This window comes from Lepidothrix coronata, unplaced genomic scaffold, assembly GCF_001604755.1.
Source record: "Lepidothrix coronata isolate B3197 unplaced genomic scaffold, Lepidothrix_coronata-1.0 Scaffold66, whole genome shotgun sequence".
NCBI classification, from domain to species: domain Eukaryota; kingdom Metazoa; phylum Chordata; class Aves; order Passeriformes; family Pipridae; genus Lepidothrix; species Lepidothrix coronata.
The window spans coordinates 1,522,290-1,540,134 of NW_016690246.1; the positions used below are offsets into that span (position 1 = coordinate 1,522,290).

Sequence of the window (17,845 nt, forward strand, 5' to 3'; positions counted from 1 at the left end):
CCATTTTCTCTTTCCTTCATTTCAGTGTTCTGCATAGAAGGGGCTTGCTTTTTTCCATGTTTGCTTTGAGACATTTATTTGTTTAGTAACTCTCTCAGAGGAATAATCAGTATGATCCAAGTGTTATCAGCTTGGGCTCAGGGAGATTTCATCAGTGTCAATCCTTTCCTCACAGGTCTCTCTCTGCTGGGGTCCAAGTTGGTACATCAAAAGACACCCTGTAACCTTTTCTTTCTTCTTTAATCCTCATCTGGCATTGCTCAGGTAATGGGAGATGTAAGTACAGGAGGTAAGGAAAAGCCAAGCCTAACCCATGAAGACAGTCTAAATCAAAGCTTTATCAAGCTGCTTTTTCTTTCCCACTGGTTCTGAACCAAAACAAAGAATAAGACATCTTTTCATCTTATGTTTCAATACTGATGAAGAATGTACACTTCTAGAAGACATCACATAGGTTTTTAAATCCCTCAAAGTGTTTCAGGTAAAGGGTCCTGTCCTGGTGGTTGTGATATCAAGCCCCTCAGGATCTGAGCCCCTCAAGATTTCAATAAACTTTGCATATTTTTTTTTGTTGTTGTTGTTAATCAGTAAGTATAGCTGGACAATTATGATTTAGTGATTCCATTGTGAACATTGTAGGCTTGGCTTATCTTTTGTTTTAAGGAAAAGGGAAAACAATCCCAAGATGAATGGGCAGTCTGGGTGACAGCCACCAGGAGTGAAGTCAGCAGGACTGAGCAGTAACTGGGGGAAAGGTAATTCTGACAGTGGGAGATTGTGACCACTGACTTACTGACCACCTACTCAAAACGGACCCCAGACACAGAGGGAAGAACTGCACACATGGCCTATTTAGCATGAGGAGCAAGAGATATAAGTAGCAAATAGGGGTTTGAGTACTAGCTAATGGAAAAGTTATATCATCTATAACCAATGAATGCTGATGCCTTTAATAAAATGTATAAATAGTGTCAAGTTTTGATGATGGAGAGCTTCTTGTGGGTTACCAGCTGGCTCCCTACTTTGCACAAACTAGAATAAAAAATAGAAATACCTGGCCTTGGTGTGTGAATTGGTGCTGCACACTGGGTAAGGAGCCCATGGTCTGGACAGCAGTTAAAATGTGATCAACATAAAAGAGAGGGTCTTTGATACACAAAGGTAAAACTGACACTTCCATTATGAATCTAAATAAATGTTCTTCAGCATTAATTTCTCAAAAGCAAAAAATCCAGAAAGTATTTTTAATATAGATTTGCTGCTGTTCTGTATTCTAAAAATCTTTTAGACAGATTTTATAGGAAGGAAGTTGCATAATCACCTGCACCACATATAAAATATGTAATTGCAACTTGGAGGAGAAAATAGGTTTGTTCTGGTATTAAAAATTCTCTGGCAGAAGAATTTGATAAATACAGTGCAGTATACAGAATCAGCCTCTTTTTTTAAATGCCTTTAAATGCCTTTAAATGCCTTTATGCAGTACCACAAGGGTATGTCCTTATGCAGATCCAGCCTCTGCTCAGTCAAACAATGACCCCCATTAAAAAAGCCAAATGTTTTGCCAGTTTGCAAGAATCACCAAAACTGTAAAATGAATCTGTAGATCTCTTGATATAACCTTGTACAAACTGATATCTTTCTGTGTCATGGGGCACTGCATCAGAGAGCCTAACACATCCCTTCTGAACTCTGTAATTCCATCTTTGTTTCTGCTCTATGAATTCTGCCAAACCCTCATGTGCCCCAGAGAGAGAAGGGGGCTTCGATTGTACATACTGTGCAGATTGTTTCAGATGTTCCCATCTGCCGTGTAACCTTATATTTTGTATATCAGCTACGTGCTTCTCTGAACTAGAATACGCTTCTGAGTAAACAGTGATAAAATGCAGAGACGACCTCATGGCCCATGTCCCCAGCAGGTAGCTGTGGTACACGAGAGCTGCTCAGTGATCATTATAAAAACTAATCATACAGGGACTCACTCTCTACAAATCAATAACTCTGTTCCTGTGGATGAAGTATCATACCAATTAAGTACATACTCTTCTCTAGGACTGAGACTATTGCTAGTGAAGTACCCCTTCTGCACTTGCTGCTGCAGAGCTCCCATCCCATGTTTTCAGAACATCCCAACAGCATGGACATACATGCAGAGAACAGTCAATATTTGAGTGAAAAAAATTGGGGTTAGTACATCTATGAGCTTCTGCTCAGCAAGACCTTAAGAAGTTGCGTGGGGCAGAAACATTTTGCCAGTTTCAATCAAATTAGCAACACAAACCACAAAGGTTTTCTTTCTTTTTTCCTTTAATGCAACAAAATAGATGCTGCTAAATAAGCACCCGACTGTCTTTGTAGCAATAAAACCGGAGGTCAGATTTAAAGTGCTACACTTGCCCTTGTGTTTCTTGGAAGACCTCTAAGCTGACAGTGCAGCTGTTCAATGAAAATTATGCAGAAATATTAATAAAATCTTAGTCGGATCTTAAAATATACGGTGAGTCCAACAGTTTTTTAGGTAAGCATGGATCGCATCATTCAGACGAAACAGCTGACACATTTTTGGCCTGTCGCTGGAGTATTTATGAAGTTCAAATAGTAAAAAGAGAAATTTATTAGAGGTTTAAAGTAAATCAATCTGATTGCAGCCACATCCAATCAGAAGTTATCCTAATGTCCCATGATGATCCAAGAAGCTGGGGAATATACTGTGACTGTCATCCAGCAGCAAAAATATTATCACACGCTTCAAAGATATTGGCTGCCTTTCCTCTGACAAAGTCAGAGCTCTAATGTGCACTCTGATGAAAACAGGATGGCCCCTTTCAAACTGAGATGATAGAGACAGATGAGGCAGTAAGACGAAACCAGCAGGAGCCAGCACACACAGAGCTGCAGTAAATCCAAGCCATAAACAGAATGCCTCCTGTACTCAAAACCTTCCAAGGCCCCTGCGCTTTCTGAAAGTGTGGCAGCAGCACTGCTGTGCCTTTGGCCTTGCAGACCTACAGGGCATCAGAGAAGCAGCAATTTCAGCAATTTTATAATGACTTACACCCGTGAAACAAATGTTCTTTATATATGTTCAGGGAGGACTGTGTGGCTGCCGGTGGGCAGCCAGCGAGGCAGCCAGTACCTCGAACGGGCCATTCGATAGGGCCGCCCACACGTGGCTGCTGCCCCTCGTCCCAACACTGCTGCAGTGACCAGCACTGGGGCTCTGGACAGGACTCCCTGTTCAGGATCAGTTAAGCTTCTGACAACATCAAACACAGCGCAATGCTCCTGATGGGCACTGTCGTGAGAAGCTGTACTACAAACCTGGCATGTAAACCAGGGGATTAGGAACTACTCAGTAGGTCCCAAAACTCATGTCTTTCACATAGTGTATTAAAACATTTTTAGTTTATTAAAGCTAAATCCATGGGGAACTAAATGCTGTGTCTGGGTTTCCAGAGTTCTGATCACACAGGAGATATTAAATCCAAAATCACAGTTTAAGGCAACACTAGAGCATGACCCAGTATTTTCACACACAGGTAATTAAATGCTCAGATTAGCTCTGCTCTTCAGATAGGATTCAAGTGTTGTTTTCTCTTTTGAGAGCTTGAAAATGATTCTAAAAACCAGGCCTAGGAGAAATAAAGAAGCCTTCCCTAGTGGTTTTGTTCTGAGAACTAAAGTAACTAAATGTGAACAAGGAAAATGGCATTTAAAAGTTTTTTAAGTGTCACATGTCTAGACTGCAGTACCATGGACTAATGTATTTATATGCATTACTTTTGATGTACTATTACCACCATTACAAAAATGAGCAACTGAGACACAAGGCAATACAGATTTGGTTTCAGTTAAAACACCTGCATCTAAGTGTCTGAAGTGTAGATGGCAACTGCTCAGTGCCTACACTCTCATTACAGCCAATGGAGATAAATAGGGGTCTGAAGAACAACTGAGTTGGACAAATGTAGGATCCTACTTTGTGCTGCATTCCTCCCTGATTGCTCAGTAACACTTCATCTGTTCCTGAGAGAGAACACAGCTAAATCTCTTGAATGCTGACCTATGGGGCCTGTTGCACAGGACATGATCCCCACAATGTTCTCTACTGGTTTCTGTACACACTGCTGTGATACCCCCTGCTGACAATCTGCCCTGATTGTCACCTCCAAAAGAGCACCAAGAGATAATCTGCTTAGACAAGATGCTTCTGTCACACACAGCAGCAGTTTCATTCAGGGCTCTCTCCTCCTGCTAACAAACTGAATTCATTTTATGGCAAAGAATGGACAAGATGGTAAATGTTCAAAGAGCTTGATTTTTTACTGTCTTTTAGAAGGCACTAGTTCTGTCAAGGCAGAGAGGGAACATCTGAAGAATGGGCCAGAGGTAAGAGGCTTAGTGCTGAAAATGGCTTGGGGAAGGACAGAAGGAAATATATAACCTAGTTTTGTTGCAAAATCAGGAACCATGAAGATCTGTAATGATTTCATATTGCATCACACTTCTGGAGGATTTCAGACCAAGAGAAAGGCTGTTCTGACAGTGAAAACACAAGTAATGCAAGTAACAACTTCAACTACCACAGTACTTGATTTCAATCAGGAGGTTGCAACTACAGCCTTTCAAGAAACAGAGACACCTTGTGTCTACAGGTAACAGCGTGACAATTAATTTCTACTTGGCAGAATACACAGGTCTCACTCAACTCCCAACATGGCAGTGTAGCTGATGGTAACTCAGTTAGAAGCTAGCATCCACAGCAAAAGTACAAGGAATGCTGCTCTAAACTCATTCAGGTATCCTCTCCAGACTGCACAGGCAGCTTGACTGAATACGCATATTCTGTATTTAAAATGTTGGGATGATGATGATCAGCCTGACTGGTCACTGCCCCTGGTGTGCATGATTTCCTGAGGTCCATAGCCATGATGAACCAGGCAATGTGCCAAGCAGCAAAGAAAGATTCCAGTCTTTTTTTGTTTCCTATGCCCACAGTGATCAATGCTGGGTTGATTCCTTGAAGAATGCACCTAGGATTACAGCTATCATTTGACCAACCAACCCACCTCTCACATTGCTCATGAGAGCAACCAGCAGTTTTCTCTACTGGTCATTTGGTATCTCCAGGTGTTCTTCAGCTTAGTATGCAGGCAAGACCATTTTATTCTGTTCCCTTTGAAATGTCTCATATGTTACACAACAGCTGTGTGCTGTCAGCTGCTGAAGGTTAACTGTTAGGCAATTGTGCTAACTGTATTTCTATCATGAGGTTTGGAGAGCTGTCCAGAATTGGGACATTGTTAGTGAAGACCAGAATGGCTTATTAAGGGCTGAGATTTGGTAATGTATCTGTGAGAAAGTCAGTTATCTGGGCAGGATACTAGTTTAGTATGATTCAGAAGATTATCCCAGCTCCTGTAAAGCAAGCACAAAGGATGTCACAGCTCTAAAGGGACCCTTTAAACATTACAGAATCATTTCATACTCTTTTTCTTTTACCAGTTGCAGGCCTGAGCACTGTGCTTGCTCTCCAAAATCACTACTCTTCTTACCGGTCTTGGAGGCAGCAGGTGAGTTTCAGTAACATATTCTCTAAAGATTAGGTACTGAAAGCTACTACATCTGAAAACTTGTAATTCCTGATGTCCTTGAAAAAGAATACTACTAGCTAGCAGATTTCAGCTTTAGCCACGGGCCTTTCTCATTCACACACATTACCCTCAGGAGACAAACCACAGAAAACATGTTTTACGTTAACTGGGTCTAGACTGGTTTTTCCGTTTCGTTTTAAAAATAAGCCAAATTATCTGTTGACAGTTGAACAGGCATAATGCTGAAGGACTATATGCAGAGGATTTCTTCTCTTGATTATTAAATAAGCACTGTTTTGGTCCAAAAGACTATCCAAACCGTAAAATTCCTGTAGTACTATCTAGGAAAAAAAAAAAAAAGGTGCAAGCTTCTCAAGTTTGTCAGTCTGTGTTCCATATATCCTGAGCATCTGGGAAAGACCCATACACCAATAAAGCCCTCCAAATCCAGCTCAGCTGCTCCAGCGGTTGCCTCGTTTTTGGCATCAACATCCAGAAGAGCCAATTTCCAATTTTGTGTGCCTGCCCATGTCATTTAAGCAAATATTCAGTGTCGGATATATGATACAAGCATTATCAAATTTCTTAAGCTTTAAACATGAGATTTCATTGTGTTCCCCAAGTGGTACATACAAAAATATAATGCTGGTGATAGCTGTTTTTTAAGCTAACCTTGGACTCCCTCATCTAGTCCTCAAGCAACAAATTTAAAATTCATACTGCTCAAGTCACCACACTCAGAAAAGATGATTAAGCTTCAGGGAGGAAGAAACACACACATGAAGTAATTTCACTCCAGAGAGACTCCAAAAACCCTTCAGAGCACAAGCAAAAAGGCCTTTAAATACGTTTGTCGATACCAGTAGATTAAAAAAACCACAATAAGTGTAACATATCAAGCTTCCTAATTCCAGGTGTGTATTAAACTGCTTATAGATGGGTAAGTCTGCAGCTATTACCCAAAACTATGTTAGATAAAAAATTTGAGTAACTGATAACTCATTTTAGCAGGTTACTTCTGCAAATACCACAAAATTCAGCATGAAATAAAATTTGTCAGAAAAAAATCCCACTGACTATATTTGGACAATGATTCTACTTCTCAACGTTTATCTGAATTATTTTCAAATCTGTAATTTCAAACTTCTAATGCTTTATTTTTTCCAAACGCAAAATAGCAGACATATCAAAGCAGTTTGGCAATTAAAAAAACTAAAAAGACTCCTTCACAACTGTATAAACATCCTCAAATTTTCTGAGTATCATAAAGAGGAATGTCAGGCTAGAGTCACTGACAAGCCAGTTAAAACATGGGCATTAAACCTCCCCAAGCTCACATTCTAGTTCAACTATCCCATCCTTTCCATCTTCTCACTCACAAGAAAACTCCAGGCAGTAAACAAATACATAGCAACAGGAGTCCTTACTGCAGTGCTAGAGGATAACACGGGTCTTTTGAGAGACAAAGGTTAGTATCTTCTAAGCTTCCCTAAACCATTTTCACTTTTCTATAAATAAAGCTGCTTATCACTGTACTTAAGCTTCAGGAACTTTAATTAGACCAAGAATTCCTCTAATGATTAGATAAAGGCTATTGCAGCTAACAATCTTAAAAATGGTCTTAAAATCAAAAGGATCTTTCCTCCTTTTTCCTCTTTTCATACCTCTTACTTGGGAAAGTAACCACTGCCAAATGAAAAAAAAAAAAAGGAAAAGCATCCTTTTAAAGGCATTTTTTAACATTCTGCTTACTAAGTGGAGAGGAAATAATTATACACCTCAGCTCATCCTGTAAGTAACAACTTTGCCTTGTAGTTAAGGCCTAAAAATCAGATAAGCACTAAACTTCAAAAGAAAATGTATACCAGATAACAGTTTGAAATGCTGGACTCTCCAGATGCTTTAGAGGAGAGAAGTAGACTTCTGAAGTGTCCTGAGCTCAAACTCTACCACGTGCAAGACAAAGATTTACATCTGTAAAAACCTGGAAAGTTAGAGCATTCACCTGACAAGAGTTAACTGCTTGGTACTCCTTCTAGAATGTTTATTAATGAACTCATGTTTGTTTGACCTTGAAATGTTGGTAGTTTATTACACTTGCCCGGAGCAGTAGCTGTTTCCAAGGAAGCTGCTTAGCAGCCACGAGATCTGCCAGGAGGACCGGGTGTCACATTCTTACTCATTGTGTTTACTCAATAGCACAGTCCAACTTTCCAGAGACACGAAACTACTGTGATTCAACAGCAACTATTTACTGCTTTGTGAACTTGGCCAGGTGACCAAAGTTACTTTTAAAGTGTGTAATCAATCTGCACATCTATTTAAAACCTGTGCCACAATTAGCACTTAAAAACCACACAGTTTTACGCTATTTGGGTCAAATTAATTTTATTATGCTCCATGATGAATTGCCACCAGTGCAACATCCTATTCACTGTACATTTCAAAAATTCACATACTAAAAATTTCATTTTGATAAATGGAAAATTGAATGATTGAGAAATTCTTACGGATTTCATACGTACAAGTGGCTAGCTGATATTGTCTATGCACACAGAGTGTTGAGATACAAAAGCCTCATGCTAGTTCATTAATTGCTAAGGCTATCTGGACAGTCATTTAACCAGAATATATAAGAGGCCTTCATTACAATGTTTAGCAACAATGCACCAGTATCATGTTCTGCTTGGAGTGCAAGTGGCAGAGTGCTGAAGCATGCAGTTATGACTAACTTAACTGCCATCGCAGTCTTTATGCCTGAAATTTATCATGAACAAACACTACTTTAAAGTAAATATTAACCTGGTCACCACAGATCGTGAGTGTACTTTTTGTATGAAGAAGCAGAAAAACCAAAAACTTTCTTTGGTCAGTATCTACAAAACAAAGTTTTATTCAATAATGTAACTTCAGAGCTCCCAAAACCTGGAATAGAAGTTTGATTAATGAATTGTGATGCTTAATTATTAACTATATTACAGAAATTCCAATTCTGGGAACATAACAGCTAAACATATCTAGTAAGTAGCATGTTAGGAAAACCTCTAGGTCTCATCTGCTTCATTTTAAAATGCCCTATATGCAATAAAAATAAGGGAGCAGTGCCAGAAGTTATATGAAAGCCATACAAATATTTTCCTTATACACAAGTTGTTAACTCCACTGCCATTAGCTATCCCAGGCTGCACTTGCACTTGATACAAAGCTCAAGCCATTACAACAGCAAAGCTAGTAGGAAGTGTTTCCAGCAGCAGAGGCCAATGAGAAAGTTACCGCAAGAAAGTGAGACCACTTGGCAATTTTTTTCCTCAAGTTATGTGCTTAAATTACTCTTCGAAGGAAGTTAGCATCCTCTGAATAATTTAACTACAACCTTACCTCTCCCACTACTTTTCAGCAACTTTCTTTTCTTCTCATACGACTAAATTAATTTGCTAAAGACTAGGATATAACTGGGTTAGAAATCCAAGCCGTATCATGCAGGTCCAGCCTGTCAAGATCAGGTCAACACTGGGTTTCAGTCAACACAATTCTGATAACTTAAATTTCCTTTGACACTCTGACTACAGTCAAAGACCCAGGACACTATGCATTAACTACGCTCCAAATATGACTGACTTAACTAAATATTCTGTGTCAGATAACGTGGTTTTTAAAAAGATTTTCTACCTGAAAATTACAGTAAGTACAGTAATTAACTCTGCAGATATTAAATACCCACGTAGCATAGATTAGTATTTCGTAATAGACAGATGTGCCAATGTTACTGCACTACAAAGTACACATTATATAAATGTGCAAGCTGTGAAATGAAAATCCCATTTTCTGTCCACTTATTCAAATACTATTCTTGTGAATCAGGTTCTTGATCTTCATCACAACCCTTGGTCTTAAAGCCAACATATGAAGACAGAATACTGCCATAAAATTCAGTACTTATTCGAAGTGTATAATTCTGAGTTAATGACTTTCCAACCTAAAGAATGTAGGACTGGTGCTTCAGCATCTGTTGTGTACCATAATGCAAAGACTGCAAAGTAATACCACTTGTGTTTATTAGTACACCAATGTCCTACAAATTTTACGAAGTAATTAAACACTATTGAAGCAAGCCTTAAATGCAGCCCTTCAGTCTGAAAACCATAAAAAAACTGATTTTAAAAATATATCAAACTGTAGCGATTGCCAGCCTCCAGTACAGCCCCCAGTAATTTAGATGTCTTCATTCTGAAAGTAAGAGCTGGGAAGGAAGAAAAAAAAATAAAAACCAACCAAAAAACCCCCAAATCCCCAAACAAACAAAAAAAACCCCCAAACCAAAACCAAAACCACCCTCCCCCAAAAAAACCCAAAGAAAAGATGGAACTTCTCTGCATTCTAAGTTGTCTTTACTGCTATGACAATGTAAAGCCACCCTGTTTAACTTCAGATAGAGGTCCCTAATTGAAGAATTTAATTACTCCTGCTATTCAATAGCAGTCAGTACTGCTACAGTTAGGGCAAGGTAATTTTCACAACTAGCTGTGCATTTCTGAAGTGCTTTTGTGTTATGTAAAGCATACTGCTAAGATTTGAACTGCAATGTTGTGATGTATTTGAAACCATGCAATAGTATAAACCAGCCTCAACATTCATATAGCATTGCATTTGAAATGAAGGGGCTAAATAAACTAAGAGCTGCATCACTTAAAGAACATAGTGCTATACTAGGTTTTAATAAGAAAATTTAGATACAGAAAAAGTAGGGTATGAAAATAGTGTTTTCCTTCTTGCATTATAACTAAATTACATTAAGGTTTTTGTCAGTCTCACATATTACATTTAAACTCCCTTATTGATGGAATGGAAAGTATTCACATGTACATGATCATCCAGGTGTAAACTTGCACACATTAACAGGGAGTAGCTTTGTCGAGGATTATGACAAACCTTTACAGATTAAATGAGGTATTGCACAGATTAATAAAAAAGCAAAAGGCAACAAAAATATACAGCAAATTGGTAGAACATTTACATGATAATTTTACAGAATCCATAGACAGAAAGTAGTGTTTAGTATATCATTCACCTTAAAAAATATATATATAATAATATATGATCAATCATCCCATTCGTCATCATCCTCAAAGTCTTCTTCATCATCTTCATCCTCATCTTCATCTGTAAGACAAGAAAAGCGAGTCACTTGAATGCACAGAATTAACACGACAAAAGTGTTACTGACTTCTCTCACAACTTTCTGAAAACAGAACAATCAGTTCAAGGTTGTCATGACAATACATCTGGTAATACTCTATTTTAAGATTGCTAGACATGACATTCAGTTTAGATAGTTACTAGCTGGAAGTTAAATCTGATTTGTTTCTCTTCTCACTTCTTCCCCCAGGTGGGAAAAATGTATCTTGTTTTGTGCTAGGAGAAAAAGAATCAGAAACTCTCAATTAACAGTTACTACTTATTACTCTTTCTTAGAGTAATGTGGCCAGCTTGTTTCAGACTGCATTTTAAACTTCAAGGACAGATTAATTTCTGAAATGTAAGAACTGCCTCCCCAGGTTTTCTGCGTAATGGAATTTCTGTTTACTTTACAACAGATTAAAAAAAAAATGTTGTGAGCTAAACATCATTGTGGATACTAGAATAACTGGAATATTCTAAGCTGTGTAATACACATCAACTTCAAAATCAATGTTTAACTTTATTCACTCTTCTATTTTTTTATATACATCATACTTAAAAAACTGTAGCCTGCTAAACTTAAACTACTTATTTGTTAGGCAAAAGCATTTTCTTTCTCAGGAAAACACTGCATTTAGCTCCCTTCTGGTATTTAATTTATGTAAAGTACCAAAACTGAAGATTATTACATAGGGCAGCAAATCAACAAACTATACTGCACTTGGTCAAATGCTCTGCAGACTGAATACTCAGTTCTGGTATCAAGGCAAGCTATGGAAGAAAAATATATCAAAGCCTCAATGGAAGAGATGTACCCAAACAGTTGCATTGCAGCTACAGGACTACATTTATTACAAGCTGGTATTTGAGAAATGCAAATCCTCTTGCAGCCCTAATTTTTCCAAGCACTCAAGTTGATTCAGTACTGGCAGGGGACTAGTCAACTAACACTAGATATCCAATCCTTATCCTGTAGGTGGCAGCCAAAGCCCACTGGGAGCTACAGCACAAGAGCTGGATCTTTGCCTTCAAGAAACAAAATGTTAAAAACCTTCCTTCCAAAATATTTTGACAACTTATTTCATCAGACAGTTAGTGGATAAAAATAAGTCATTTGTAAAAGAAAAAAGAAATCTTTCTTGTAAAAGAAAAAAGAAATATTAACCTAATATTACCTAATGGTAACTTTTAATCCAGGATTCCTGCAAATTACTACACTCCAGTAATTCAAAGCATGAAGGAACCATTCAGAAGCCCCTCCCCAAGGGTATGCCGAGAGCATTCTGTACTGGACTATATGCTGAAATCCCTGCTTTTCTCCAACAGTATTTTATGATGAATAGAAATGGTAATGCTTGAAAACCTGACACCGTGAGGTCAGAAAAATGCCATCAGACGCACCTGAAGAATGAATGGCTTTGCTCCTTTTCTGCATAACTTCCATTAATGCACCCACAATTCCTGAGGTGGGTGCAGGTGTAGGTGGTGCACTCTCCTGACCATCAGATACCTTGGAAAAAATGTTAGAATAGAAAGATGCAATTAGCAAAACAGAACTTGTGTATTTCGAGAGAAACCTCCTTATAAGATTAATGAGTTTATTTTCTGCCAGAAGAAAGTGTAAAACAGCTTGTTCCTTTAGCTCTAACTTCAAAGTCTTTATTTATAAAAAAAACCCCAACTTTTTCTTTTTTACCATATAACACAACTGTAGTTAGCCATACTCAAGGTTTAATATTTCAGCTCTGACTATCACAAAGTGAGTGCTCATCTAAAGGAAAGCTTCTTAATCTGGCTGTTTAGGCATGACTTAGGCTGGGTAATCATTATTTATTTTATCTTTGGTATATACCACAAAATATCTTTTCTTGTTTGGGTTTGTTTACTGAGACTGCTTCAGGCTGATAATCCCTTCTGAAAGTAATCAGTACTGCATACCTCTAATAGCAAATAAATATGAACACATCCTCATGCTTTTTAAATCAGAAGTCTCAAGTGCGGAAGAATGGCAAAAAAAAGAAAGTACTAACAGGCAAATTATTTTTAAGATATTCAATGACACTGGTAAGAAATAGTAATAATAAAAGCCTATGCTGCAGCAGGAACAGCAGAGGCATCTCTCATGGGCAGCATTTTTCCAGACACAGACACCTTCTTACAAGCTTCAACATTTGCAGAGCACAGGTCCATTTTAAGATGGAAATAAACATTATCCTAAACTCATCCCCTGCAGCTGTTTAGATGATTGTACTGAAGTATTCAGAAGAGCAGCTATCGTTCATAATTCTTGCAAAAGTTCTCTACAGCTGTGATACTGTGTCATCCTTGTTTTAGAATTTATGTTTGAAGCTTTACACAAAAGTGAGAAATGAGTTTGCAACAAGGATAACTTCATGTACTAATACTCATCTACAGGAACTGTGAGTTCTCTGCATTTTGTCAGTACTCCTGCTTAAGTCATCATTTCAGAAACTCTACAATGTACAATCCACCTCAAAGCAGAACCACAATTTACTGTTTACACTGCAGTACTGCAGCCATTTGCAAGTCCCAAAGGGACCTGGATGATAAACAGTTTTTACTCACAGATTTCAGCTGTATACCCTGTCGTATCTGGTCTAGCAGTGCATCTCTTCCTGAGCAGGACACTGGTCGACTGTTCTGTTCTACCTTCTTTAACTGAGCTCCTTCTCTGATTTGATCCAAGAGTGCTGCTTTGTTTCCCGCAGGAACTGGAAGCTGGTGATCAACCTCTGAAGGAAGGCCTGGTGGTGGTGGAGGGCCGGGAGGGGGAGGAGGAGGCGGAGGGGGTGGAGGGACAGATGACCCACTTGCTGGTGGCGGTGGTGGAGGAGGAGGGCCAGACGGTGCAGATGATGAATGCACTGGCGGTGGTGGAGGATACATCCGGTTTGGAGGAGGTGGGGGCACTGTTGCACCAGGTCTAGATGGAGGCGGAGGTGGAGGTGCTGCTGTGGGAGCTCTTGAAGGAGGTGGAGGTGGTGCCCCTCTGCCCCTGGCAGGGGGAGGAGGAGGGCCGGAGCTATGGGGAGGTGGTGGTGGAGGTGGAGGGGGTCCTCCTCTGCACGGTGGTGGCGGAGGTGGAGCTGAAACGAAACAAAGCAACTTCAAATTACCTGCTACTCAAGACCCATGAGTCTTTCAGAGACTAGCAGAAAAAGAAAACAGGCTGTGCCTTGCCTTTTGCAAGGATCTCTGTGCCTGTGCAAATTTCACCAATTCTGGATTAAACTGAATACAGCTGAATAAAAGATATGCCTCTACGGCAAACCAAGCTGTATATAGTTTCTAGGTCTGCTGTGAATTTTGTAAGAGTCAAACACTGCAGGAAGCAAGTCTAATACATAAAAAGACTGATTAAAATTCAAAAGAAACCTGTAAAGTTTTGTTTAGCTAGAAGAGAATGAAAAAGGTTTTAGACAATAAAGTAAAAGACACAATTTCCACTTTATAATCTATCCATTATTTTATTAGGTAGCTACAAAAGCAAATATTTTTTGAAGCAGTATCTTCTAGTAACAAAAAAACCCCTACTAATGCATTTCAATGCAGCATAAGCTGACTCTTAGTCCCTTTTACTGAAAATTACTTCCAACAATATCTTTATGGTAGGGACCATAGAAAGGAAACAACTTCAGAGCTACACACAGGATCATTTCTCTGTGAAGTGGCCTTGAAATGTACTTGCTTTGATAATGGCATTTTAAATAGCACTGTTTCATTTCCTCTTTAATTAGGCATCTAATGATGCCTTATGACTTATGGTACTTTAGGTCATGTGGTTGTTACATGTAACTACTTAATAATCCAGGTGCTGTCATATAACTAAGAAAATTCACATTTTATATCATATGCTTTTATAACAGAAAGGGTGTTACACTGAAGAAGATACTTTTTTACTCTTCTATTATCCCCTTCATTTTACTTGCAGAGAAAGCAGGTTGGCTACACTGGAATAGAGAGGGAACATCCCTAAAAATGGGATTTTGAGGAAGCAGGAGACACTAGTATCTCAGTGCCTCCATCCCTGCTCATCTTTAAAGAAAGATATTGCTTCTAAAATCACGTGCTATGTTCTTAAGTTCCACAAACTGCTCTGTTTTTTTCTATCCCTTCATAAGAACAACACAGGGAGAATCATCTCAAACTTCATCTATTTTCCAAGAGACATACTGCCAACATTCTTGATTTTAAAAACTCCCGCCACTTTTTGGCTGGCATGGCTGTAGTTTCCTTTCCGGCCACTGGAGGCCGGTATTATCAAATGTAACAACTCGGCAAGCACTACAGACAGCTGGGTTTTTTGCATTACTGAGAAGATATTCAATACTGTCGTGCCCCAAAGTCTGTACCGTCTGTAGATTTTAAAAACAAAGCTTAAGTTTTCCTGCGGGGAAGGGGTTTATTTGCATCATATCTAGAGATATATTCCACGTCCAATCTATGGAAACAGAGTTCAGCCTGTCTGCACTCAACTGAAGTGCAATGAAGGAGGAGCAGCAGGAAGGGAGCATCATTACCTCATCCTCTCTCCCTTCCCCCTCAAACAGATGGTACAAGCAAAGCAAGCAAATAATTTGGTTTTTTATAAATGCACATTAATCTGTGCAGTATATTAACAAAAAAGTTTGTACAATCTTTTATTGATAGTACTGTCACCAAAAAAAAACAACCATCAGTATCAGAACTAGGGAAAGGGTAGGGGAAACAGGATCTCAGAAGAATGACTTGCCTGCAACTCTCTAGTCAGCAGCCTAGCAGAAATGTAAGCACAGAAATTCTTGCAATAAACACAAAAATATGTTTCAGTTGAGAAAGAACACTTCAAACAGCAGTCAAGCCTACACATTAAATAACATAATTGTGGATAAATGCACTGAAATACTGCAGTATTTTATCTACCTCTATCAAAAAGCGCAGAGGTAGATTATCATCATGCATGTCAAAGAAGAGGCAGTTTTCCTTTTAATTGCATACATGCAAGTGGCCATAATGTGAAGTTAACACATATGAAATAGAAAAATAGGCATTTTTTAAAGATTTTAAGCTAGTCATAAGACTCCAAGGCAAGTATTCTCAATCCAATTTTATGGTTAGCAGTCTGGGATCAACAACTCTGTAAACATTTACACAGAGTTAATATTATATAAAGAAGCTGAGAGATTTACTACGGAATAAAAATCAAAATTGAAGTTTTGTTTGCAATTCAACTAAGAAGTTTGACTGCAATACTAAAAATTATAGTCAAACAGATGCAGACTAAGGTTTCTCATCTAGGAAAGAAATCACACAACAGCATGAATACTTTGAAGCATATGCTTAGATGCCAGCTCAAATACATACCGCTCCACCGTGGGGGACCTAAGGAATAAATGTAACAAGTCATTGTATCCTGAATCTGTATCTCTTCAGTCTATTTAGCAATTTACTCACTGTTTTCAAACTGCTATAATTTCAATGGCATCTACATTAGATTTCTCTTGAGAAGTGTTCTAAGCAAATTTTTGAAAGTTTGACACTAGCAGTGTAACGTAACACTGACTTGCTGTGTTCCACTAGATAATGCATTGGCTGAGATCATATTTAGACGTTAGGCAGGCAACAGCTTATTTGAGAATTTTCCTGCAGCAAAAGCATGCTCAAAACTAGTATTTTTAACTTTAAATTAGGAAAAAAAAACCTTTAAAAAATAATACAGAATTTTCAAGTCTGCACTGTTGCAAGGCCCACTACATAGTCCTGCCAGGGTAAATGGGCACCATACATACAACCTGCCAGCCAGGTAACTACTGCTATAGCTGACAACAGCATTATGGCGTCCAAAATTTTAATTTATTTGTAAGATTGAAATTACAAATAAATATGTAACATACACATTCTGAAAAATCTATATCAAACACACTGCGTAGCTTTGCAGTCAGACTAAGTACTACCAAAAATTACTTAACTAACATAAATACCCTTATTCCTGAGGGACAAGTACTCTCATGGGTGATGCATGAACATTTTTACATAGTGTATAGTGTAAAGAAACATGAAATCCAGTGCAACTGCAGTGACATGAAGTTCAGAGAAGAGGATCAAAAGCTGCTCACCATCAACAGTTTCTACTTTAATCCATAAGGCAAAAAATGCCCTGCTAATTTTTATGTGGAAATAAGAGGAATCCCACCTTGTCTGCGCAGTTCATTTTTAACAGCTTCCACACCTCCTGTTTTTTCAATGAAATCATATATGACCTTTGAAGTTTCTTTGTCTTTTAGTTGAGCCTCTGAAATTCCACATAGATCAAACAGATTTTTCAGTTCTGGGTCTAAGTTGTTCACCTGCAAGTCAGATACATTAGTTTTAAGTAACTTGAAATGTGAGGATATTTTTAAAATATCATTTGTATTGGGGAGGGAAAAACCCCACAAACCACAGAGCTGAATAGCAAAGCCAAGTACATGCCTCTGGGTTGACTTTTCAAGTCAAAAAGTACTATTGTAGGAGACGTAAGTATCCTGCACAAAAACCAAAGTTTTGCATCTTTTCCCTCTTAGTCCCAGATCCCTCCTACTCCCTTCTACTTGAACATCTGTTTACATCACATTATAAATCACAATTTATAACTACTTTGATGTACAGTTAACTGTTGATTTAATGCCAATCTTTATAATTTACATTAAAAAGTCTCTAAAGTTTTAATCACTCAGTGTCTTGAATAACTTATTCAATTACTTACATCAAAACCTGTGTTTGGATCCCAACCAACATGTCCAATGTGTCTAAAAAAGCAGAAAAGCCCATTTAATCAGTATAAAAAGGACCTTGTTAGCCAAAATAACACGAAACCAAGATAACTGGAGATTACTACCAGCTTCTACCTCCAGTCTCATTGAGACATTAAGCAATTCTTACTCCTCAATGCCTCACTTGAGAATGGAATAGTAAAACATCCTTTACTCCTGCTTTTTGTCTTGTGTCCAGAAGACCAAGGGGAGAATTCATTTCTCCCCTTAGGTTATGGTCTGTAGCAAAACATGAAGGCTCCATGCACCCTGTGATGC

At 38.4% G+C, this 17,845-nt stretch overlaps 1 protein-coding gene across 2 annotated transcripts in view; it reads right to left on the minus strand.

Moving 5' to 3' along the window:
• Window positions 1–7,968: 7,968 nt before the first annotated feature.
• Window positions 7,969–17,845, minus strand: part of WASL (Wiskott-Aldrich syndrome like) — a 49,969-nt gene continuing 40,092 nt past the window's right edge. Inside the window, exons 7-12 of one of the 2 annotated variants that reach the window (XM_017818219.1) lie at window positions 17,521–17,563; window positions 16,969–17,122; window positions 13,362–13,882; window positions 12,177–12,285; window positions 10,666–10,757; window positions 7,969–9,837 (exon numbers count right to left, since the gene is read on the minus strand). In XM_017818219.1, the coding sequence (XP_017673708.1) occupies window positions 10,696–10,757; window positions 12,177–12,285; window positions 13,362–13,882; window positions 16,969–17,122; window positions 17,521–17,563 (889 nt within the window). In that variant the 3' untranslated portion in view covers window positions 7,969–9,837; window positions 10,666–10,695. Of the gene's footprint in view, window positions 10,758–12,176; window positions 12,286–13,361; window positions 13,883–16,968; window positions 17,123–17,520; window positions 17,564–17,845 lie in introns of both variants that reach the window. The other variant, XM_017818218.1, reaches the window with a different exon arrangement.